Source organism: Stegodyphus dumicola, chromosome 12 (assembly GCF_044657685.1).
Source record: "Stegodyphus dumicola isolate Sdum_Otavi_A_Nest chromosome 12, ASM4465768v1".
Lineage (NCBI taxonomy): Eukaryota > Metazoa > Arthropoda > Arachnida > Araneae > Eresidae > Stegodyphus > Stegodyphus dumicola.
In genome coordinates this window covers 27,404,790-27,430,779 of record NC_140779.1, presented here as the reverse complement: position 1 = coordinate 27,430,779, position 25,990 = coordinate 27,404,790, and the positions used below count along the sequence as shown (strand labels likewise).

The 25,990-nt window shown below is 37.6% G+C and overlaps 1 protein-coding gene across 1 annotated transcript in view; it reads left to right on the top strand.

Moving 5' to 3' along the window:
- The window catches only part of LOC118205220 (uncharacterized), a 219,106-nt gene that overhangs the window by 128,206 nt on the left and 64,910 nt on the right, over positions 1-25,990 (top strand). Inside the window, exons 25-29 of the mRNA XM_085827386.1 lie at positions 13,691-13,735; positions 18,225-18,260; positions 18,914-18,958; positions 22,865-22,900; positions 25,741-25,785. Coding sequence (XP_085683512.1) covers positions 13,691-13,735; positions 18,225-18,260; positions 18,914-18,958; positions 22,865-22,900; positions 25,741-25,785 — 207 coding nt within the window. The remainder of the gene's footprint in view (positions 1-13,690; positions 13,736-18,224; positions 18,261-18,913; positions 18,959-22,864; positions 22,901-25,740; positions 25,786-25,990) is intronic.

Below are 25,990 nucleotides of genomic sequence, written 5' to 3'. Positions count from 1 at the left end.
GTTCATCTCTTGTGCGGCCAGACACCAGAAGAGCTACATCGTCGGCGTATGCTATGATGTCTGTGTGAAAAGGCCATTCATGTTGTAGTATGGAGTTAAAGGTGATTATCCAGAGCAACGGACCGGCGCAAGAGCCCTGTGGACACCCTCTTTCCTGCCGCTTGATAGTGAGGCCATTGTTGTTGGCTACTATGAGGCTACGTGCATGTAGATAGTCCGTGATGATGTTAAAGATGTTTTTGGGACATTGTGCCTCTCTAAGTGCTTGCTTTATAGCAGGCCACCAGAAGGTGTCAAAGGCGCTTTGCAGGTCCAGGGATATGAATGCCGTATGAAGATTTCTGCCTCTATTTTGTTCTATGCTATCTTTAAGATGACTCAGGGCATGCGTGGTTGACAAGCCAGTTCGGAACCCGTATTGCCGTGGGCTGAGGAAGTTGGTCTGCTGGAGATGGAATTTAAGTCTGTTTACCAGTAATTTTTCATAAATTTTTCCCAGAGACGAAAGTAGGCAAATTGGCCGAAACGAGCTTGGGTCATCTGGGGATCTCTGCTTCTTCAGGAACAGGACCACTTCTCCTTTTTTGAAAGCAGTAGGGAAGATCTGGTGTTTTAAGAGCTTGCCGAAATATTTCTCGACGAAGGTAGGGCGGGATGTGTAAGCCACCTTTATTGTTGCATAATCTGGTCCCGGAGCCTTTTTTATGGGAAGAAAACGGAAGATTTGCTGTATTTCAGCTGAGTCGAAGGGTATGTCGTCTGGTGTGTTAGGAATGGAATGGTTGTCCCATATCTTCTGTTGTTCTGTTGAGTCATCATCCGGGTTATCTGCTAGGAAGATTGCATTAAGGATAGCAGATGCTGTGGTCTCTGCAAGATTGGTGTTGTCTGAGTTATTGGCTGATTGGGCATAAAGCTGGTCAGGCTTGTAAACTTTATTTGTAGCTAGTTTATGCAGGATTCCATAGACGTTGGTATTAGCTGTGCAAAATTTCCGCCAGCTATTGACTTTGGCTCGTAGTATGCATTTTTTATAATGCGCTCTTTCCCTGCGGAATGTGGTCAGCAATGCCATTTTGGTGGCTTCGTCCATTACACCTCGGAGACGCCGTCTTAGGGCTCTGCACTTTTGCCGTAATTGGCGTAGTTCCTTAGTCCACCAGCATATGCCTTGTATGCGTTTAGCAGTGCGAGTCTGCAGGAGCTTGTCGCAAATACATCGCAATGTATTGAGGAGATGATCTGTATAAGTGTCTAATTCCTCTGGGCTGTTTATTTGGTCTATTACTTCTTCTTCACTCTGTAGGGTATCCGAGAAAGCCTTTGTTAATGCACGCAGTTTATTGCCTGGGATCTTGTAGCGCTTAAGGATAGTGATGCTTGTGTCGGTATTAATTGCAAAGTGGATATATTTATGATCAGAGCAACTCTCGTCGTCTGTGACGCTCCAATCTCTTATATTGTTGGCTATGTTACTTGTAGCTATTGTTAAATCAGGCCATCCTTTGTTGTATGAGTTGTCGAACGTCGGTGGGGCATTCTGAGTATTTATTAACTGTAGATTGGCTGTCATTATAAATTCTTCTAACGCTGTTCCTTTCGGTGAGGTATCTGGGTATTCCCAAATGACGTTGTGCGCATTTAGGTCTCCACTTATTACGTGAGGAATGGTAGTATGTTTTCTATGTATTTCTGCTATACTATCTACTGCATTGCTGATGTCTTCTGGTGGAGAGCTGTAGACGGATGATAGGATAATCTGGGAGTTATTATAATTCAGAAGAATTGCAACATGATCTCGTGCCTGCTTGATAATGAGTGGGGACCATTGTGGATTACAACAAATGATCGCCGCTCTCGGGGGTAGTTCGTAGCAAGTTGCGCTTTCCGCTGGAAGATCTTTCATGAGAGTGGTAGGCAGCCTATTGCGCCATTTCTGCAGTAAGGCTCTTGGAGAAGAATGATATCTATCTCATGATCGAGGACATGCTGCACTAGTTGAGTATTAGCTGCTTCTGCCCGCTGGAGGTTAATTTGCGTGCATTTTATGGAGCCTGCTGAAGAATGAGTTAGAATCAGGTTGACTGGGTTGTCGATATTTGTCGATAGGATCTCTTGTGAGAAAGTGTTGCTTTCTTCAGACGCATTAGGTAGTAACATAGCATTGGTAGGCTGCTGTGATGTTATAGCTTTAGTATTGTGTGTTGCAGCGTGTGTTGTAGACGGCTCTCTGGTACATCGGGCATTCCGGGTGGTATGCCGGATGTTCAAAGTAGTAGGAGGTGCCGTTGCGGTAGTTACAGTCCCCGCAGTTGATACAGGCTGGTGACTCTGCTTGACAGACTTTGGTGTTGTGCGACCCAGCGCAGAAGACACAGAACTGTTTCTTGCTGCGGCAGAGATCCTAGGAGTGCCCGAATTGCTGGCATCTATAACATCTACGGATTCCCAAGAACTCCGTGATAGTATGAGCCTGCCATGCCGTGAACAGACGTCTGATGTTGATGGCGATTCCAAAGCTCTCCGTGGTACACTCGAGAACCCATTTGACTCTGTTTGCTCGGCGCTCTTTAAGTCGGAACAGGGGTTTGTATACTCTTGCTGATAGACCTGCTGTTGCGCTGAGCTCTGCGATGAGCTGTTCTGGTTTAACATGTTCTGGAACATTATGGATGGCTATTCTCGGCTGCCTCTTTTGCCTGAGACGAACCTCTGCCTGGACCTCAGCTTTTTTGATGTGCTCCTGTAACTTGAGTACCTCCTCGTTTGTATTACAAAAAAACTTCTAGTCCGCCTTTTGGAGCCGGTTTGATAGCGTTGACGACAACTGGGATCTCACTAAGGGGAACCTTTTCTTGTAACTGTGTTCTTAGATCACGTGGATGGATACTCTCTAAAGGGTTGATGATCAGACTGGGTTTACTGAACTGTTTAAGCACTGCCGCAAAGGTTGGTTTCTGGGGCACAATCGCTGATGGTGTTGTCGCTGACTTCAAGTGGCTATGCCTTTCCCCTGTGTTCCTGGGAGCCTGCGTAGTTGCTGTTACTGGCAGGGAGTCCGTGTTTGTACTTGAAGTAACCACCTCAAGGTAAGGGGTGTTAGTGCCAGTGGTACAGCGCGGGATTACAGAAGTGTTCACGTCTTTGTTGACTACCTCTGTTCCACGTAATGCGATGTCCCGAAAGATCTCTAGAGTGGCTATGAGGCGTGGTAATATATTTTTATTACCTCGAACTGTATTGGCTATTTGTACGCTCTCGTCGAAGACCGCTTTTATTTTTTCTCTATATGAGAAGTCTGTTGAAACTAAGTGATTTGGCAAATCTAGATCACTGCAGTGTGTGGAGGTACGCATTTCAGACATACTGCATTGAGTCTATTGTATGAAATCACTAATGATAAATAAAAAAATATATAAATTATTCTGCTATTCCACAGAGTCACTAATTGCTATTGGAATCTTTAAAATTATGCACTAAGTCTCTAATTTCACTGTGTAGACTATCTCACTGAATGCTGTAGAAATCTCTATATTATGGCAATTAGAGGCACTATACTGAGCACTAAATTGTGGCACTATAACAAGGAACTATCTTAAGGCACTGTAATCTCTGTATTAAAGCACTGCTGTTGAAGTCTTATATTAGGAAGCTGTTGAGATCTCTATATTAAGGCACTGAGTCTCTAATTCACTGAATACACTAAATCACAAAGCCACTGCATAACTGTAGTTCACTTGAGCAGTGCTTAAAATTGAGCCCGCAGGAAGAATTACAAAGTAAAGTGCACACAAATTATCACTTGCGCAGAACTTGAAACTGAGCACGTAGTGAGAGTTACAGTACACAACACAGCAAATGTGTGATGGAAATAATTAATTATTAATGCACGAAAGTTTCAGTAAGCACAGTAAATAGCAGTACACATGATATTTTGTAAGTATACACATATATTTAAGTGATAAACACGTAAACCGAGAGGTTGTAGTGGTATGCCAGAGGCCCGAAGAATGTTAATAAGTCAAAGATAGCAAAGAGAAGAGATGAGTGATGAAAAATGGGGGAGAATGTAAGGAATAGCTGAAACGTGAACAGAAGGAGAATCGCAGGTGCAGAAAGAGTAGTAATAGGAGAGCCTGGACCTTAAAGAGGTTGCGGGTTTACAACAGGAAGAATGTGGAGGTGTTTCCACTAGAGGAAACTGTAAAAAAAAAAGGATTAATTAAAATATAAAAAAAGGTGTGCGGAGGGTTGGGGTGGAAAGAAAGAGGTGGTCAGCAAAAGAAAAAAAAAATAAGGTAAAGTGTCAAGAGGGGAAAAAGAAAAGACGGCGCTATCTAATGTAGTTAAGGAGAAAACTTAGAAATTAAAAGGGAATAACAGGATAACAAGGGGATGAAAAGAAGAGTTTGAGGCCGCTAAGTTACATAGAAGCGAAGTTATCAGAGAAATAAAAAGAAGGGGAAGTCAGTTAAAGGGGGAAAGAAGAGGGGAAAAGGCTTGAAGACAGCTTAACTAGAAAGTCATAGAGGAAATAAAATTAATGTTGGACTGAGAACTTAAAAGGTTAGAAAGTGCAAACACAAAGTTATTAAATTTATATCAGTAGTCAGTAATTTATAATACAATCAGTAAATTTCATTAATCAATAAATTTACATTTATAAAGTATAAAAAGATTGTAACATAAACATGAATGGGCGAATAAATGAGAAAGTTGAAGTTCGGAACATAAACAAAGCCGCGCGGTAAAAAGTTCTAATGTCACAGGTGTCAACAGATTCTGTGCCAAGCGCTTTGTAGGTGGAGGGGAAAGGTCGTTGTTAATATGCTAACCCTGAGGGGCTTCTTGAGAAAACAACAACCTTGCAACCCCTGCGTCGAAAAATTCGACTTGGAAGAAGTTAGTAGGGGGGAATACGAGTTACGGATAATAAAAATAACACAAAAGTGTGCATAGCAGATGAACTAATAAACATAAATTCAAAGCAAGGGTACCGAAATAAAGAGTACAAGAAGACCTACTTTGCCGAGGATAAATGATGATGATATTCCAAATAGAAGCCGAGATATCCTAGAAGAAATCCGCAAAAATGACACTTTATGGACTCTAATTAAAATAATTATAACTCTGCTTAAACACACACCACAAACACAATTCTTGCACCGTTAGAAAGCGGAATGCACCAGCTTTCTCCAGATATCTGTGTTGAGAACAGAAGGCAATTTGGTCGCGAGTAATCACTTAACAACGACGGAGCATAAAGCAGCACTTCATTTTCTTCTTCCGGTTCTTCATTCAAAAACATAGGCTCATGCGTAAACAATGGATGAGAATTTAAAAATTTCAATAACTCCGGAATTATAAGACGTAGGAACACAAATCAAGCATCAAAATTTGTATCTTGTTGAGACCTTTACGATGTTACTAACCTTGTAGACACACGACAAATATTACCGCGGTTATAACTCGTTCAACGAGGAGCTCCTAACACACTGCTGCAGCGTTGTCACGGGGCAGGGCGTCTATTGACAAAAATAGGCAAATATATGTCGCTAAAACAGTCGTCAGTTTGGCATTATCTCTCCAAAATAGCGCGATAGCCATTTACTGAATGTTAAATAGACTGGCCTCTCTAGTCTTAAATTGTCAGCAAAGCATGATTTGTCTCATGGTCGTCATGTTATATTATTATGCCGGAAAATATAGAAATTCCACATATAATTTCACTAAAATTATCCACTATGTACAAAATTCCTAACGATATGAATGGTAGTAGCAATTTCAGTACAACAGCACCGGCTTCTATCAGATAAAGAGCAATCATTTTTTCATGTATTATGAAAAATATATAGACATTTACGTAAGCTGACGTCTAAAAATACTGCTTTCAGACTGTAAATAACATTTAAATCATATCTATATTTTCAGATCGGACTTTTTGTTGTTAATATTTTTTTCTTTCAAAATAAATTTCACAAAACCCTATTTACGATTGATTTTTATTCTACTTTTAATAATTTTTTTCTAACCTATACCGAATGGTTCCAAATTCATGGTGCAAACTTCATAGAGAGGTGCAGAACAAAGATATAAAGTATATCTAAATAGGAAAGTTAGGTAGAAATCCATCTATTAAATCATAAACATGGGATGTCTTACTTCATTTGAAACAAGATGTAAACATCTTGCTCATATTGTTTTTTGAACATCAGTTCAAACTCCTGAATACAAACAGCTATACATACTCGACGACATCTGGGGAGAGAGTTGTGTACAATCCCAATGATGCCAGGTATTTGACGCACAGACGCAGCAGCTACTGATATTCGAGTAACAATATCCTTGCTGAGTCAACTGGAGTTGCATAGTCAAGTCAGTTCGGATATCCCACAAAATATAATCGATGCTCGAAAAATAAGGTGTTCGGCGTAGCAAAGGGACTGGTCCGCCACGGCTGATTCATAGCGCCGCAAAAGTGACATCTAATTAATCGCAAACTTCAGCGCGAAAGTCTGTTGGTGCGCTATCATACTGGAAGTGTATTCGTTCACGAATGAAGAACGGAATATCCTGGAACATTTCTAGTAGCACCTATTATGGAAACAAAAAGATAAATTTTTGCCTTTGGTTCACTGCGGCTGTATGTATGGGCTGTGGTGTAGTGGCCGAAACCGCTATGCTGACCCTGGGTTGTGACATTAGGTTGAAAACAAAACACAGCATAATAAAATTTATTGAATGCTAAAAAAAATGGCTACATACAATTCTGCAGAGAAAAACCTATCTATTTCAAAAATCAAATTCTATACATTTTATGTGCGAGAGCATTTCGTGGCTCTCGAGCTTGCGTTTTTAACATTGCCAACAATTTAATTATTTTAATAAAGACTATTTTAACAACTATTGAAAACCTGTTTGTAAGTTAAAAAATAATAATTTCAGCTTATTCTCACGAGACATCCTTGTCCATATTAATCTTCAGTCTGTTCTTCTTTTATGTGACCTTATCACAACTCCTCCCCTCATAAAGAAATTTTTCTTGACTATGGAAGGAAACATTCTAAATACATTTCACTGCTTTCAAAACACAAGTGGCAACCATTTAAGTGATAATAGAGAAGCCAGTTACATTACCCTGCACTTATGTTTAGACAACACAACCGCCTAAATACAACAAAAATAATTTAAACTACTCCTAATGTGTGCCTTATACAAAGCATATTCCTCAAATTTTACACAATGCTAATACTTAAGATAAAACATTTAATTCTAACAATTTTTTTTTGAAAATGAAACACACAATGCAAACAATTTTGAATCTACACAAATATAATTCCAAAACTCTACAAAAATCATTTTCGCCCATTTTCATTACTTTTTACCTTACTTTGTATCCACTAGTGATATTCAGTCACTAGACTAGGGCACGACTCAAGACATCTGCATTACCGTGTAATTTGCCTGGCCTATGAACAATTTCAATGTTGTACTGTTGGAGACACAATGCCCAGCGAGTCAAACGAAAATTTGATCTCATCATTTTGTTTAAAAAAGTCAACGGATTATGATCCCTCTGCATCTTGAATTTCTGTCCGTTTAAGTAATGACTTAGTTTCTTCAGTCCATAAATAATAGCTGCTAGCTCTCTTTCAATGGTGCTATACTTTCGCTCCGCTTTAGTAAACGTTTTTGCTAAGATACAGTATAGGGTGTTTCTCCCCATCCTGAATCTGAGACAACACAATAACCGCACCATATAAGCTGGCATCTGTCTGCACAATAAATTCTTTAGAATAATCTGGTGCAAATAAAACCGGACTTTTTACTAGTTTGGTCTTCAGTTTATTGAAAGCCTCGTCGCACTCTTTTGTCCAAATAACTTTTTCTTTTTTGTTTTTCCCCCTCAAAGCGTCTGTCAAAGGTGCCGCAATACGAGCGTCGTCTTTTATGTACCTTGCATAGTAGCCCACAGTACCAAGGTAGCTACGTATCTGTGTTTTAGTAGTGGGGATCGGAAAATCTCTGATTGCTTGAATCTTGGCCTCACTAGGCGACCTTTTCCCAGACCCTACTTCATGACCCTGAAATTTCACATGGTCTTGTGCGAATTTGCATTTCGAGGGCTTAACAGTCAATTTAGCCTCCTAAAACCACATCCAAATCCTTCATATGCCTGTCCCAAGTCGGCGAAAAGACTGCGATGTCGTCAATACACGGTAGAATAAAATTGTCCAGCCCTCCTAAAACTTGAGCCATCAATTTACAAAAATAGAATGGCGCATTTAAAAGCCCAAACATAATTTTCTTCGGGATGAAAGATCCAAAGGGCGTCACAAATGCCGCATACCTCTGTGCACGCTCTGTGAGTGGTATCTGGAAGTATCCTTTGGTTAGATCCATGATTGTGATAAATGGAGCTGCGCTGACTTTTTCTACCCTTTTCTTCACTATTGGGAAGAGGGGAAAAATGCGGTCATAGTTTTTGAATTTAATTTTCTGTAGTCTATACAAGGACGGGGATCTTTACCTGGGACCTCTACTAAAATCATAGACGAAGCATAATCAGATTGTCTGACTTCTATGACTCCTAACTCAAGCAACCGCCTAATTTCCTCTTTTAGGATGTCGGTTTGTCTCGCCGACATTCGGTAAGGCCTGACACTAACCGGAGTCTCATCCAACAATTTAATATCCATTTCGACCAAAAACGTACAGCCGGGGTCGGATAAAAACACCGCTCCATACTTCCTTACAACTTCTTGGAATTTCCCTATTTCCTCTGCCGAAGCTCTTTCTTCTAGCTTACTATCTCCAACTATTTTCCAAAAATCTACCTGAGTTGGATCAGCCAAGGGATAAGGAATATCCACTTCTCCCTCAATATCTTCCATGACCTCTTCCATCACAAGATTCACAAACTCAAGGCGGTGATAATAAGGTTTCATCAAATTTACGTGATAAATGGTGTCACTGCTAAGCTTACCCGGAATCTCTACCGTATAATTGGTTTCGGAAATCACACTAGTTACTTTACCTGGCCCTATCCAGTTCACAGCCATTTTGTGTGGTTTAGACGTGGCTAAAACAAGCACGAGATCTCCGATCTTAAACCTTCTCGTAACAGCGTTGCGATCATACCAGAGTTTCCTTTTACTCTGATACTCTTTCATCCTCTCTACAGTCAGCTCCTGACACTTCTTTAATCTGTCTATTAAGTCTAGAACATACTTGACCACAGTGGGGTCTGAAATTTCTTCATCTAGCCAGTTTTCAAACACAATCGTTTGAGGCATTCTCAAATTTTTTCCATGTACTAACTCGCAGGGACTAAAAACCTGTGCTCTCATGGCTAACAGTTCTCAGGGCGAACAAAGCAAATGGCAAACATTCTTCCCAATCCTTCCCACTTTCCAAGCACAAAGCCTTCAATACCCTTTTCAAGGTGGAATGCAACCTTTGAACAGAATTGCTTTGAGGGTGACACACAGAAGAATGATACACCTTAATTCCGAACTTACTAAAGAACTCAGATGTAAGTTCACTGGTAAACGATCTACCCAAATCCCACTGAATTTCCTTAGGGTAACCTGATCTAGAAAAGATTTGTATCAAGGCTTTAATCACACATTTAGAGTTTAAATTCTGTACAGGAATGGCATCTGGATATTTGGAAGCAACACAAATAGACGTAATTAAGCATTTATTTTCACGCGAACTAGGGATCATAGGTCCTACTGCATCAATATTTAATCTGCTAAACACTTCTGATATAACAGGCACAATCTTCATAGGGGCTTTCTTTTTATCCTTATTGTGACCTACACGCTGACAAATATCGCACGTCCTCATAAATTCTTCAATTTCCTGGTAGCAATTAGGCCAGAAACCCTAAATGAACAGAGATTTCCTCGTGGCATAACTTCAAGATCCCTTTCCTAAAAACGAGATGCACACACAGCTGACGCTTATCTTCCCCTTTTTTAGAACTTGCCAGTCTGAATAGTCTTTCCTTGACTATTATAAACTCTTTTTCATTTTCACTTTCCCCTTTCTTCCACAGGGTCGCTAAACTAGCGCAAGTTTTTTGTGCTTCCAAGAATTCTGCTGGCCAAACATCCACAATGATAGACCTTTCCTCTAAACTGATGTCTGGAACTTTAATGTTCTCCTCCGTGTTACTGGTTAACTTCCTTTCTTCCGAATGCTCATTTTTGACGGCCCTTTCACTTTCTATCTCTTTCTTTTCTTCCGATCTGGAATCTAAGTCTTTTGCACTCGCTTTCTCTAAACTCCTGCGCGCATGCGCCTGACTACGAGTCTCCACAGCATTCAAGAGAACCGGTCGTTCCCTAATTTGCTCAATCAACTGTGCAGTTTTATTCCCTAACAAATAGTACTCTTTATCTAACTCTACCGGAGTAACCGCTGCCTTTGTGGTGACCACATCAAAATCACCTTCAATGGTGACTTTCGCCAAAGGTAAACATTTACATTCTGTGTCCAAAGTCTGTTTCACCCATACAGTTTCCCCTAATAAGTCACTAGTATTAATCCAAGTTCTATTACACAGATCTATACCAGCTCCAGTATCTCTCAGATATTCTCTCTCTATCCCATTATATGCTGCTTTCTTGAAATACGGCTCAAAACATTTTCCTAAACTCTCCGTTCCTAGATTATTCACCAGATTAGCCTTATTCTTTTCCAGTGGACAGTTAGGTCGGATATGTCCGTCCTTTCCACATTGGTAACACCTTATTTTCCGCTGTTTCTCGAAACCTGCTTCATTGAAAACTTGCTTTTTTTAGGAGCCTCCACTTTTCTATGCTCCTCTGATTTAATTCTTTGATGACCACTACTTTTCTGATTATAACTACAGTTAGAATTTACATACCGCTCTCTATCTTTCTCAAATGGTTTCTTTAACCCCGCTCTCTGTTCTAACTTCCTCGTATCTCTTCGCAAAGCCTCATACTTGTCGCATTTCTCTGCTAAAATGGAAGCTGTTTTAAATTCTTCCCAATTGTCTAAGTAGTGCTCTCTTATTTCTAGAGGGACTCGTCGTTTAATTTCCTCAGTGAGCATAAGTTCCTTAAGACTTTCAAAATCTTGAACTTCTAATGAATCCAACCAATTCTCTAAATACACTCTCAATTGATACACTAAATCCACCCATAACATTCCGTTTTTTCTAGAATGTTCTTCAAATTTTGTTTTTAGTGCCCAAGAACTAAGCTTGAATCTCTGCATGAGTAATTTCTTAACATGCTGATAATCATCCCCTTTATCCGCTGGTTCTTTCATTATTAACTGGACTACATCGTAAGGTAATAAAGGAATTAATTGCGAGACCCTATCAATCTCATTAACGTTCTCTTTTTGAGCTTGTTTCTCAAATAGCATTAAGAATAATGAAATATCTATATTACTCGGTTCAAAACGCGGTACTAGATCTTTCAAATTAACCTTTTTTTCTCTAGATTGTTCAACTTTCGAAACTGTGGACGCTTGGCTATTAGTCTGAACCACATTCATCAGTTTTAACCTTTCCAATTCAAAAATTCGCTCCCGCTCCCGTTCCCGTTCCGCTCTCTCTTGTTCACGTTCCCGCTCTGCTCTCTCTTGTTCACGTTCCCGCTCTGCTCTCTCTTGTTCGGCTATTTCTTCTGCTTTTCGCTGCTCAGCCGTAGCCCAAATTCTTGCCGCGTATTCTTTCGCAGCTTCTTCTTCATAGTCCTCGGCATTTAGAATAGCCTGCCTAATTTCTCTTACTCTATTTGCCTGAGACACATTTGTTTCAAACTCCTCTGCTAACTCCAATAGCAGAGCTTTAGTAAATTTCCTCATAAACTCACCCATTATGGAAAATTAAAAAAAAATAACCTACCCCGAAAAACAATAACACAAAAACAACAACAGGTCTAAAAACAAGTCTAAAATCAGGTCGTAAAACAAGTGGGGGTACCAGATCTGGATTACACCGATTCCCAGAAACTGAATGTGCGTGTAAATTACTGCAATACGTTGAGACAAGAACTGAGAAGTCGCTTCTGCAAGGACTTTCTGGCTCAACTGGTGCAGAAGGCAAGCGCTTCATGTCAAAACCTAAAGGTGGGGGACGTAGTCCTCACAGAACTAGACAATAAAAAACGTGTAATGTGGCCAATGGGCAAAATTGTAAAAATATTCAGTAGCAGCGATGGGGCTACCAGAGTGGTACAGATAAAAACAAGCAGTGGATATTTGGTAAGACCAATCAAAAACCTGTATCCTCTAGCAGTTTCAACCAACAGTGATCCTGTGCTAAATCTGGCAACTGAAAACAGATCTAGATACGGTAGACTCTAAAAACCAAGGACATGCTCATAGAAATAATGTACAATATAGACGTTTTGGACTTATATCCTCTTTTCTTTAGCAATGACTTTAATTAGAAGTTTATTCTTTATTGATCTCATTTTAGTATGATCTGTCATATATATTGTATGTTAATCGAGTTTCTTTTATGTGTTTTCTAAACTAATACATAGTACTGTTTTGTTTTATTCGTAATGTTAGAAAATTTTGTGCAATGTCTGATTTTGAGAAATTCAGTGTGGGAGGATGTTGTACCTCTCATCATACAGCGAGGATAAGTCTATCAACAGCTGCAGGAAGAAAAACTTGGCAGTGCTGGAATGGCAACAGCGGATGCCATTCCAGCACTGCCAAGTTTATTTTGTAATATTCTATAGATTTTAATATTTTGATTTTGAGTCGATGTTTCCTTTGCGATATTATTGCGTTAAAACATTTGAGTTTTGGGTGAATGAAATGGAATCCGCTGTCCCGCTGCGAATATTAGTAAAATATATTTAGAAAATTAGCTGCGTTAGAAAGGATGAAATCCTTGTGTTTGAATTTGCGGTAATCTTCCTCCTAAAGTTGCGTCGAGTTCAGAATATTAGGCCAGGCTTATTCACGCTGGTGCAGATAAGTTTAAATTTTTGTTATTGTGTTTATAGTGTATAAATTGAAAATATATGAATAGAATTCTATAAAATAAACATTTAAAATTCTGGAATGGTGTTTTAAAATTTTAGATGTAGAGTATTCACATTGCTATGTCGGAGCCAGTGGCAGTCAGGTGTAAAGTAAAATTGTTTTTGCTCCAAGACCTAACACTGGTCGTGATTGCCCTTATGTACTGAAAACCGCTATGCCAAAATATTACCCAAGTATTTAACCAGAAAAGAGGTTAGTAATATTGCACCTAAACTAAAGTTCCTCGTAATCTAGGATACTGAAGAAATTGCTAGCTACTATTCGCTGAGTTGTTCTAGTGTATGTAACAAGTCCAGATAAATGATAATTTACCCATCTATTTTACCGAAGGTAAAGAATATGTAGATCCTCTGGGGCGTACAATATACCTCATTTTGGGCCTTAATTTAAACTAGAAAGCATAAAACAAACTAATACTAAATACAATAAATCAACCGATGTTGGACACAACTAACTATCAGAGTTGGCACTTATTGAAGAATACCCGGCGTATACCATTAGGCACGAATTAGGTATGCCTGTAAAATGGACATTAATTTATAGTTCTGGAATTTTTCGATGGGTTTTTATTAAAATAACTATTTAAATCACAAGAAACCTAAAATATTGAAAGTTGAAACTGCTGCATATTTGTTTATTTCAGGTGGTTCAGGTGCATTGGGTGTTGGTGCGCTATCAGGAGGTTCAGGTATGTAGTACTGAAAGCAAATTTTGTTCAATGGTTTTATTAAAACGCAAAAAATTATAATAATGTGTATGTTGAGGACGAATGAACCCTTCAGTCTTTATTTTCCTCTAAGAATTTCGAAATCATGTATAAAAAGTTTTAAACCAATTAAATTATATTAAATTTTTTTTAATTAAGCGGGACCCATTTAGTATTAGATTTCCGAAATTCAACTCCTATGCTAAAGTTATTGATTGCAGTTAATTACAAGTATAATTTTGTGTGAAAGACGCGTCAGAAAAATTCAGTGTACATTACCTTGCGTGCATACGGTTTCCTACTAGACTGAGTGCACACAGATCTGATGATATCTTGATAAAATATAATTTACCAAAAAAGCCCTTCACAGTTATGAATTTTCTGTAAACGAATACGTCCAGCTCTTCATAGTATCACATATTATAATCGGTAGGTACACATCAAACTACTAAAGACATGTAACACACCTCTGTACAAAGTGCATATTGGAAGTGAATCTAACATGTAGTTATGTCAGTACTCCGACAATTGAGAAACTCATGTTCTCTCTCGCCTGAGTAATCTCAAATCATTTATATTTTTCGAAATCCCTTGAAAGCATGTTAGGGCCGCGATATGCTTACCGCTAATACAGGTATCAATTACGGATATTTAATTTCAATATCCATTACAGATAGACAGGGTCCTGTCCAAAATGTTGCTAAATGGACCCTAGGTCTGCAGACATTTGGCTATTTCCTGTCAAATATGTTGACAAAAAAAAGAAAAAAATAAATCTATAAAACAGTCGTTAGTTTGGCAGTATCTGGCCAAAATAGCGCGATAGCCATTTACTGAATGTTAAATAGACTAGCCCCTCTAGTCTTACAGTTTCAGGAAACGATTTTCCCTCATGCCCTCATTGTCTTCAAGTTCCATTATTATGCCAGAAAATATAGAAATTCCACATATAATTTCACTAAAATTATCCATCTATGTACACAATTCATAACGATATGAATGATAAACGCAATTTCAGTACACCAGCACAGGCTTTTATTATATAAAGGGCGATCATTTTTTCATGTATTCTGCAAACTGTATAGACATTTACGTAAGCTCACGTCTAAAAATACTACTTTCAGACAAAGAATAAGATTTAAATCAGATCTATATTTTAAAATCGGACGTTTTGTTGTTAATATTTTTTTCTTCCAAAATATATTTCATAAAACACTATTTACGATAGATTTTTTTCTACTTTTAATGAATTTTTCCTAACCTATACTAAATGTTTCCAAATTCATGGTGGAAACTTCGAAGCGAGGTATAGAACTAATATATGAAGAAGAGAATAGGAAATTTAGGTAGAAATATATCTATTCAGTCATAAACACGGTGTGCTTCAGTTCATTTGAAACAAGATGTTTACAAGTAGATTTCACACTTCCGAATACCAAGTGCCATGCGTGCATGACAACATCGGTGGAGTGAGCGTACACTCCCAATGATGCCAGGTGTTTTACGCACACACGCAGCAGCTACTGATATTCGAGGAACAATAACCTTAGCTGAGTCAAGTGGAGTTTCATAGAAAAGACTGTTCATATATCTCCCAAAAAATAATCGAGGCTCGAAAAATAAGTATATCAGCGTGGCGAAGAAACTGGTCTGCCACAGCTGATTCATAGTGCTCCACAAGTGGCATCCAATTAATCGCAAACTTTAGTGCGAAAGTCTGTTCGTAAACTATCATACTGGAATACAATTTGTTTACGAATGAAGATCGGAACATCTAGGAACATTTCTAGTAAGACCTATTCTGGAGAGCAAAATCTAAGCTTTGTCCAACATCTCTTGCACTTAATTCCACTCTATAAGTCAAAGTTCTGCCTTCAACTCTTTTATTACGTACAGTTAGTCGTGGACTAGCTTCATGTCTGATAACGAGCAGAAAGAAGCTTAATAAACTTTGACTATGTGACCGACGAAACACTCTGTGCTCAGGCCTTCGTCTATCCAGAAACTGCGCGTGTGACATTCGTAGCGCTGATGTTGCATTACCGTTTTTACGGCCATGGATGTAATCCATATCTTCTCTTTCGGCATACGTAAAGTCTCCCGTCATCGAGAACAGTGCAGCCGCGAATAGATTATTTCCCTACTGCTATGCAGGCGGAGGTGAAGGCAGTTACTATGGCGGTACATTGCATTTTAACAATAAAATAAAACGGGCGAAAGTTTTCACAGACAGTATGTGAACACTTCTGACACAAGAAAGTCACAACCACACCTCGCCCCTGATCATCAAATTAGAACAACTTTCACAGCGCAACCCTCAGAAACATCTCTCCTTCACATGGATCACGGCAGATGCAGGAAATAAGGGGAATAAAGCAGCTGATAGCTTTGCCACGTAAGCAGTCACTGATGAAGAAGCGAAGAAGCTGAAAATATTTACAATCCCAGCTCCTCCTTCCTACCTCAAAGGGCTATTGCTGGGTCAAGGCGTAAGCCTTTGGTAGGAAGACTTGACGCACTCAAAGTCAGCACCGAACGCAATATTCATATGCGTCTGCGTAGCGGAATGGTCCCCAGAACCCTATGTTTTTGAATGCCATTTGACAGCAGGAAATCCCCTCCCTCTTCCCATGAACAATATAGAAGATTAACACCGCTTCCTTAATAAGCACAAACCGGCAGTAAATACATTTTGCAAAGAGGCCAACAAGCTCAAGGCAATGGGCAAAGATTTGTGTTCTCCTCATTAACCAAAATTCGCAAGGCATGATACATTAACTAAGTCAGCACGTAGTTCCAGAACCGGAAACACATAGGTCAGGCCCTAAAACTTACATAAGTCCCTATTAGAGACACTTATCAAACAATGTACAGTCAATGTACAGTTTCCAGCATCTATTTAACGTTTAATCTTCAGTATATGCATAATACTGAATTTTTTTTATCTATGAGCCTGTATTTTAATCTTATTGTTTTGTAACTGTATTTTTGTATCTCAATATGGATTTTGTATTTTTCTTTGAATTTGATTATGAATGTGCAAAATTACCATAGCAAATTGCAACAACAAGTGTCAAAACAGTAAACCAAACGCAATCTGCCCTTGTACGGCCACGTAAATTCTCTTGTTAACACCTAAAATGCTCTCGAGGCGGCCTCCTAGAGATTTTTCTAGTTCGTGGAGGACGCGTTACACATGCCTGTTTACTTCTGTTAGATATCAGGCGTCCCCGCCCTCCGTTACCAATCACCAACCTACTGTGATACACACCTACTACCTTCTTTCTCAACAGTAGATATGTATGCAAATTACTAATATGCAAATCAGTTTCGTGACATACTTTCCAAAAGATTTAAGTTATATTTATAAATAAATAAACGGCGTGCGATCCGAGGGTTTTATTTGAATATTATTCATATCTTTGTTCTGGATCATCCCTTCAATTTCTACCTAATAAATTTGAAATCACCCTGTAAAGTTCACAGCAATTCAAAATTTGAGCTTAATCCGAAATATTTACTCATGGTTTTTAAATTAATATAAAACTATACATTCATTAAATTCCTTTGAAATTCCAGGCCGAACAGACACAGCTCCATCTTTCTTACGGAAAAATACTCTGGAAGGAAAAATTGCACAGAAGACTTTTGTACACTAAAACGAAATGCAAATTGCAGATGTGTAGACTATTTGTACACTAAAAAATGGATAGAACATATAATTCACAATACAAGTGTTGTATATTAAAAGAAATTATACATATGATGTGAAAAACTCAAATATCACAAATCCGAAAATATTATAAAGGTTTTGGATGGCTCTTAATAATATAAAACAAAGAAGGACACGTTTTTGAGATCTTAAAATGTGATCATGCAATTTTAATAAGCGTACCAAAATTTATTGTCAAATATCTACTTATAATAACTTGTCGAAACATTTTAAACTCTGCTTTATGTACTGAAAACCGCAATGCCAAAATATTATCTAAGTATTTAATCAGAAAAGGGGTTGTAATGTTCTATCTAAACTAGAGTTCCTCGTAAGCTAGGATACTGAAGAAAATTTTAGCTAATATTCCCTGAGTTGTTCTAATGTATGTAATAAGTCCAGAGAAATGATAATTTACCCATCTATTCCAACGAAGATAAAAATATATGTAGATCCTCTGAAGCGTACAATAAAAGAAATTTTGGGCTTTAATTTAAACTAGAAAGTATAAAATAAACTAATACTGAATATAAATAATCAACGGATGTTGGACACAATGAACTTGCGGAGTTGGAACTTATTCAAGGATAGCCGGAGTATACCATTAGGCATGAAATACGCACGGCTGTAAAATGAACAGTAATTTATAGTTCTTGAATTTTTCGATGTATTCTTATTAAAATAACGATTTTAATCACAAGAAACCTAAAATATTAAAAGTTCTAACTGCTGCATATTTGTTTACTTCACGTGGTTCAGGTGCAGTGGGTGCTGGTGCGCTATCAGGAGTTTCAGGTATGTAGTACTCAAAGCATATTTTGTTCAATGGTTTTATTAAAATGCTAAAAATTTATAATAAAGTGTATGTTGAGGAGACATAAACTTGTCAGTCTTTATTTTCCTTTAAGAATTTCGAAATTATGTATAAAAAGGTATTAAACAAATAAAATTATATAAAATATTTTCTATAGTGAATTATTAAGCGGGACCAATTTAGTATTACTAGAGTGAAACGAGAGGTCATCGTAAGCTAGAATACTGAAGAAATTTCTAGCGACTCTACGCTGAGTTTTTCTAATGTATGTAACAAGTCCAAAGAAATGATAATTAACCCATTTATTCCACCGAAGATAAAAACAAATATGTAGATCCTTTGGGCCGTACAACAAACCTCATTTCTGGGTTTGGTTTAAACTAGAAAGTATAAAATAAACTAATCCTATATACAATTAATCAACCGTTGTTGGGGGTAATTAAATCGCGGAGTTGCAACTCATTGAAGAATACTCAACGTATATCATTGCGCACGAATTACGCACGGCTGTAAAAATAACATCAATTTATAGTTCTTGAATTCTTCGGACTAATTCTTATTAAAAACAACCATATTAATAATAAGAAACCTAAAATATTGAAAGCTGTATCTGCTGCATATTTGTCTATTTTAGGTGGTTCAGGTGCATTGGGTGTTGGTGCGAAATCCGGAAGCTCAGGTATGTAGTACTCAAAGCAAATTTTGTTCAATGGTTTTACGAAAATGCCAAATTTTATTACAATGTGTATGTTAAGGACGAATAAACTTGACAGTTTTATTTATCGGTGAGAATTTCAAAATCATGTATAAAAAAAGCCGGGATATATATTCGCTCAAATTAACTTAAATGTTTGCTAGAGTAAATTATTATGCAGGATCCATTTAGTATTAATGACATTAGTATTAGCTTCTCGAAATTCATTTTTGTTTACTAAAGTTAACGATTGCAGTGAATTATACTTTTGTGTGAGAGACGCGTCCGAAAATATCAGTGTTACATATCCTTGCGTGTATACGGTTTCCTATAGATTGAGTGCACGCAGAATTGGTGATAACTTGAAAAATATATTTTACCAAATATGCCCTTCATAGTTCTGAATTTTCTATAAACGTATACGTACAGCTCTTCATAGCGGCACATACTATAATCGGTAGGTACACATCAAACTATTAAGATGTTTAAAACAGCTCTGTACAAAGTTCATGTCGGAAATGAATTTAACACGCAATTATGCTGATGCTCGGACAGTTGAGAAACTCATGTTCTCTCTCGCCTTATATACCTGCTTGCCGAGTCATAGACAGGGTCCGGTCCAAAATACAGCGAAATGGGCCCTAGGTCGGAACACATTTGGCTATTTCCTCTCAAATCTATTGACAAAAATAGCCAAATATATGTCGCTAAAACAGTCGTCAGTTTGGCATTATCTCGCCAAAATAGCGCGATAGCCATTTACTGAATGTTAAGTAGACTGGCCCCTCTAGACTTAAATTTTCAGCAAAGCATGTTTTGCCTCATGCTCTTAATCTTATATTGTTATGCCGGAAAATATAGAAATACCACATATAATATCAGTAAAATTATCCATGTATGTAAACAATTCCGAACGATATGAATGATAAGTGCAATTTCAGTACAACAGCACCGGCTTTTATCAGATAAAGGCCGATCATTTTTTCATGTATTCTGCAAAATGTATAGACATTTACGTAAGCTGACGTCTAAACATACTGCTTTCAGACTGTAAATAAGATTTAAATCGTATATATATTTTCAGATAGGACGTTTTGCTGATAATTACTTTTTCTTTCAAAATATATTTCACAAAAACTATTTACGATAGATTTTTTTTTCTACTTTTAATGATTTTTTTCTAACCTATACCGAATGGTTCCAAATTCATAGTACAAACTTCGAAGCTAGGTGCAGAACTAAGATATAAAGAATATCTACATAGGAAAGTTAGGTAGAAATCCATCTATTAAGTCATAAACATGGGGTGTCTCACTTCATTTGAAACAAGATGTAAACATCTTGTTAAAATTATTGTCTGAACATCAGGTCAAACTTCCGAATAAAAACAGCGATACATACTTGACGACATCTGTGGAAAGAGTTGTGTACACTCACTATGATGCCAGGTACTTCACGCACACACGTAGCAGCTACTGATTTTCGAGTAACGATAACCTTAGCTGAGTTAACTGGAGTTGCATAAACAACACTGTTCATATATCCCCTAGGGGCCCACCAGCGGCGGAGCGTTAAAGTCGCTGAACACTGGTAGTTCGGTCCGAGGGTCGAATCCCGCGGACGGGCTGGCTGCATGGGTGTTTTCGTGGTTTTCCCCATGTGTAACGTATATACGAGCCAGTTTCCCTTAGAAAGACCTCCACGAAGGCATCCGTCCCCTTAGGCAGATAGCCCTAGTGTGCTTTGCCATAATTAAATACACACACACATATCCCCCCAAAAATAATCTAGGCTGGAAAAATAAGTAGATCAGCGTGGCCCAGGGACTGGTCTGCCACGGCTGATTCATAGCGCCCCACAAGTGACATCTAATTAATCGCAAACTTCAGTGCGAAAGTCTGTTGGTGCACTATCATACTGGAAGTGTATTCGTTTACGAATGAAGATCGGAACATCCTTTAACATTTCTAGTAGCAGTTATTATTGAAACAAAAAGATAGATTTTTGCCTTTGGGTCCCTGCGGCTGTAGGTATGGGCCAATTAAAACCTCTGGGACGATAAATGACTGCAGAATCTCCCTGATTCTTTTTGTTGAGATACATGTGGTCGGATAACCTTTGGATTCTCTGTTGCCCACGAATGAGAATTGTCGGCATCAAATACACACTGGCGAGTTATTATCGCCTCACTTGTAATCAGGACTGGAACTGTGAGGACCGGCTGGAATCTAAATTGCGGCAAAAGCAACTGGTAGAATGTCAGGCACAGAGGATTGTCTTGCGGATTCAAGGCTAGTATTCAAAGGAAATGGAAGGAGAGAAGCGATTTTCGTATAACTCTCTCCGAATATTATTCTTACCAAAACCTAAGCTTTGCCCAACATCTCTTGCACTTGCCTATAAGTAAAAATTCTACCATCCACTCTTGTACTATTTACAGTTCTTCGTGCACTAGCTTTCTGTCTGATGACAAGCACAAACAAGTTTCACAAAATTGTCGATATGACCGATGAAACATTCTGAGCTCGGGTATTTGTCAATCTTAAATCTGCGCGTGTGACATTCCTACCGCAGGTCTGGCATTACATTTTGCACAAACATGCATGTAATCCATATTTGCTCTTTCAGCATACGTAATGTCTCCTATAAAAGAAGGCAGTAAAATCGCGAATAGATTAATTTACTACTGCGGTGCACACCAGCTACCTTGTTTCTCAACATTTGGTATTTAAGCAAAACACTAATATGCAAATCTGTTTCGTGACATACTTTCAAGAAGACTTAATTTGTATTTTTGAATATATAAACTGCGTGCGACCCGAGGGTTCTAAGCGAATAGTATTCACATCTTTGTTCTGGATCATCCTTCCAATTTTGTGCCTATTAAATTTGGAATCACCCTGTATAGTTCACGGAAATTCAGAATTTGAGCTTAAACCAAATCATTCACTTATGAGTTTAAAATTAGAATAAAACTATGCATGCATTAAATTCCTTTCAAATTCTAGGGCGAAGAGACACTGTTCTCCCTTTTTTTGAGAAACAAGCTTTGGGTGGAAAAATTGCAAAAGAGCAGAAATTTCGTACACCAAAAAAAAAAAATAAATAAATAAACAAATAAATAAAATGGATAGAACATATAATTCATATTGGCTAAGCTATCTATCAAACGAAATTATGCGTCTCACGTGAACACCTCACAAATCTTAAAACATTATATAGGTTTGCGTGACTCATAACAATGTAAAACAAAGAAGGACAAATTTTTGAGAAACTAAAATGTGTACATGCAGTCTTAATAATCCTAGCAATATATATTTTCAAATATCTACTTATGATCAGTAAGCTCAAATGTCTACTTATGAAAACCGCTATGCCAAAACATTACCCAAGTATTTAACCAGAAAAGATGTAATATTCTACCTAAACTAGAGTTCCTCGTAAGATAGAATGCTGAAGAAATTTCTAGCTACTCTTCGCTGAGTTGTTCTAGTGTATGCAACAATTTTAAAGAAATGATAATTTACTCATCTATTCCACCATTGACAAAGAATATGTAGATCATCTGGGGCGTACAATATAACTCATTTTGGGCTATGATTTAAACTAGAAAGTATAAAACAAACTAATGCTAAATATAATTAATCAACTGATGTTGGACACAATTAACTCGCGAAGTTGGCACTAATTGAAGGATACCCGGCGTATACCATTAGGCACGAATTAGGTATGCCTGTAAACTGAAAATTAATTTATAGTTCATTAATTCTTCTGATTGATTTTTATTAAAAAGAACCATTTTAATCACAAGAAATGTAAACACAAGAAATTTTAATCACAAGAAATATAAACTATTGAAAGCAATAGCTGTTGCATATTTGTTCATTTCAGGTGCATTGGGAGTTGGTGCGATATCAGGAGGTTCAGGTATGTAGTACTCAAAGCAGATTTTGTTCGATTTTATTAAATACTCAAAAATTTATTATAATGGTCATGTCAAAAACGAATGAACTTGTCAGTCTTTATTTTCCTGTAAGTAGGTCGAAATCATGTATAAATAACCCCGGGATATATATTCGCTCAAATTATATTAAATGTATTCGATAGAGAATTATTATGCGAGACCAATTTAGCATTAATCGCATTAGTATTAGATTTTCGAAATTCGACTACTAAAGGTTAACAGTCGCACGGAATTATACTTTTGTGTGAAAGACACGTCAGAAAAATTCAGTGTTACATATCGCTGCGTGCATACGGTTTTCTAATAGATTGAAAGCACGCAGAACTGATCATAGCTTGATAAAATATATTTTACCAAAAAACCACTTCACAGTTCGGAATTTTCTACGAACGCGTACCTACAGCTCTTCATACTATCACGGGTTATAATCAGAAGGTGCACATCAAACCACTAAAGACGTTTAACACAGCTCTGTACAAAGTGCATGTCGGAAGTGAATATAACACGCAGTTATGTCATTGCTTGGAGAATTGAGAAACTCATGTTCACTCTCGCCTTATATACCTGCCTCCAAAGTACTCTCTAATAATTTCTGCTTCTCGGAATCCTTCGAAACCTCTTAGGGCCGCGATACGGTTTCAGCTAATGCAGGCATCTTTTAAGGCTATTCAATTTCGATATCCATTACATTTAGACAGGATATTGAACAAAATGTTGCTTGGTGTTTGGTGTATTTAATTATGACAAAGCACACTAGGGTTATCTGCCTAAGGGGAGGGATGTCTTCGTGGAAGACTTTCTAAGGTAAACTGGCTCGTATACACGTTACACATGGGGAAAACCACGAAAACACCCATGCAGCCAGCCCATTCGCGGGATTCGAACCACGGACCGAACTACCAGCGTTCAGCGACTTTACCGCTCGGCCGTTGGTGGGCCGTAACAAAATGTTGCAAAATGGGCCTCAGGTTTGGAGATGATTTGCCTATTTTCTGTCAAGTATGTTGACAGGAATATGGAAAAATAAGTCGCTAAAACAGTCGTCAGTGTGGCAATATCTCGCCAAAATAGCGCCATAGCCATTCACTGAATGTTAAATAGACTGGCGCCTGCATTCTTAAGTTTTCAGCAAAACATCCTTTCTCTCATGCTTTTCTCGGTATATTATTATGACGGAAAATACAGAAATTCCTCATATAATTTCACTAACAATACAGTGGTGGCCAAAATTGCAGAGGACTTTTGGAAATTTTTATGTTTTTGAACTTTGTATGCTTATAGAAAATGTTACGTTTCGCAAAATGCAAACATGTATACATCATTTTAAAGAGAATTTATTACTGAATTCATTACAAAACACAAAATTCAATTATTTGCAACAGAAGTTATATGTACTTAATTATAAATGCGAAACACAGTTATGAAGTGGTTTGTAATGTCTAGCTTTCCTGGCCAATCACTGTTCTTGGTCAGAGAAAATATTCTGCTGACAAAAATCTAAGCATTGTCCAACATCTCTTGCACTTGATAAGAGTCTATAAATCAAAACTCTACTTTCAACTGTGTTACGCACAGTTCGTCGTGGAATAGCTTCCTGTTTTATGACGAGCACAAAGAAGTTTCACAAACCTGACGACGTGACCGATGAAACATTTTGCGCTGGGGGATTCATCTATGGAGAAACTGTGCATCTGACATTCGTAGCGCTGCTGTGGCATTTCCGTTTCAAGAAGATTTAATTTGTATTTATGTATAAATAAACGGCCTGCGACCCGAGGGTTCTACGTGAACATTATTCAAATCTTTGTTCTGGATTATCCCTCTAAATTTGAGCCTAATAAATTTGGAATCACCACGTATAGTTCACGGCAATTCAGAATTTGAGCTGAATCCGAAACATGAACTCATGGATTTAAAATTAGAATAAAACTATACATTCACTATATTCCTTTCAAATTCTAGGGCGAACAGACGCAGCTCTATCTTTTTCGGAAACAATCTTTGGCAGAAAAAAAATTACAGAAGAGTAGACAATTTATACACTAAAAAAATCGATAGAACACATAATTCACAGTTGCAGTGCTATGTATCAGACGAAATTATGCATCTGACATGAAAAACTCAGGAATCACAAATCTGAAAACATTATATGGGTCTGGATGGCTCTTAATAATAGAAAACAAAGAAATAAAAATTTTTGAGAAGTTGAAATGTGTTCATGCATCTTAATAATCCTAGCAAAATTTATTATCAAATATCTACTGTCGAAACATTTTAAACTCTGCTCGTGATTGCCCTATGTACTGAAAACCGCAATCCCAAAATATTATCCAAGTATTTAATCAGAAAAGAGGTTGTAATATTCTACCTAAACTAGAGTTCCTCGTAAGCCAGGGTACTGAAGAAATTTTTAGCTAATATTCGCTGAGTTGTTCTAATGTTTGTAACAAGTCCAGAGAAATGATAATTTACCCATCTATTCCACCGAAGATAAAAAAAAAATATGTAGATCCTCTGGAGCGTACAATATACCTCATTTTGGGCTTTAATTTAAACTAGAAAGTATAAATTAAACTAATACTAAATACAAATAATCAACCGATGTCGGACACAATGAACTCTCGAAGTTGGATTTTAAAGATACCCGGCGTATACCATTAGGCATGAATAACGCACGGCTGTAAAATGAACATTAATTTATAGTTCTTGAATTTTTCGATTAATTCTTATTAAAATAACAATTTTAATCACAAGAAACGTAAAATATTGAAAGTTCTAACTGCTGCATATTTGTTTACTTTAGGTGGTTCAAGTGCATTGGGTGTTGGTGCGCTATCAGGAGGTTCAGGTATGTAGTACACAAAGCAAATTTTCTTCAATGGCTTTATTAAAATGCCAAAAATTTAGAATAATGTGTATGTTGAGGAGGAATGAAATTGTCAGTCTTTATTTTCCTTTAAGAATTTCCAAATTATGTATTAAAAGTATTAAATTACATTAAATGTTTTCTATAGTGAATTATTAAGCGACACCCATTTAGTATTATTAGAATG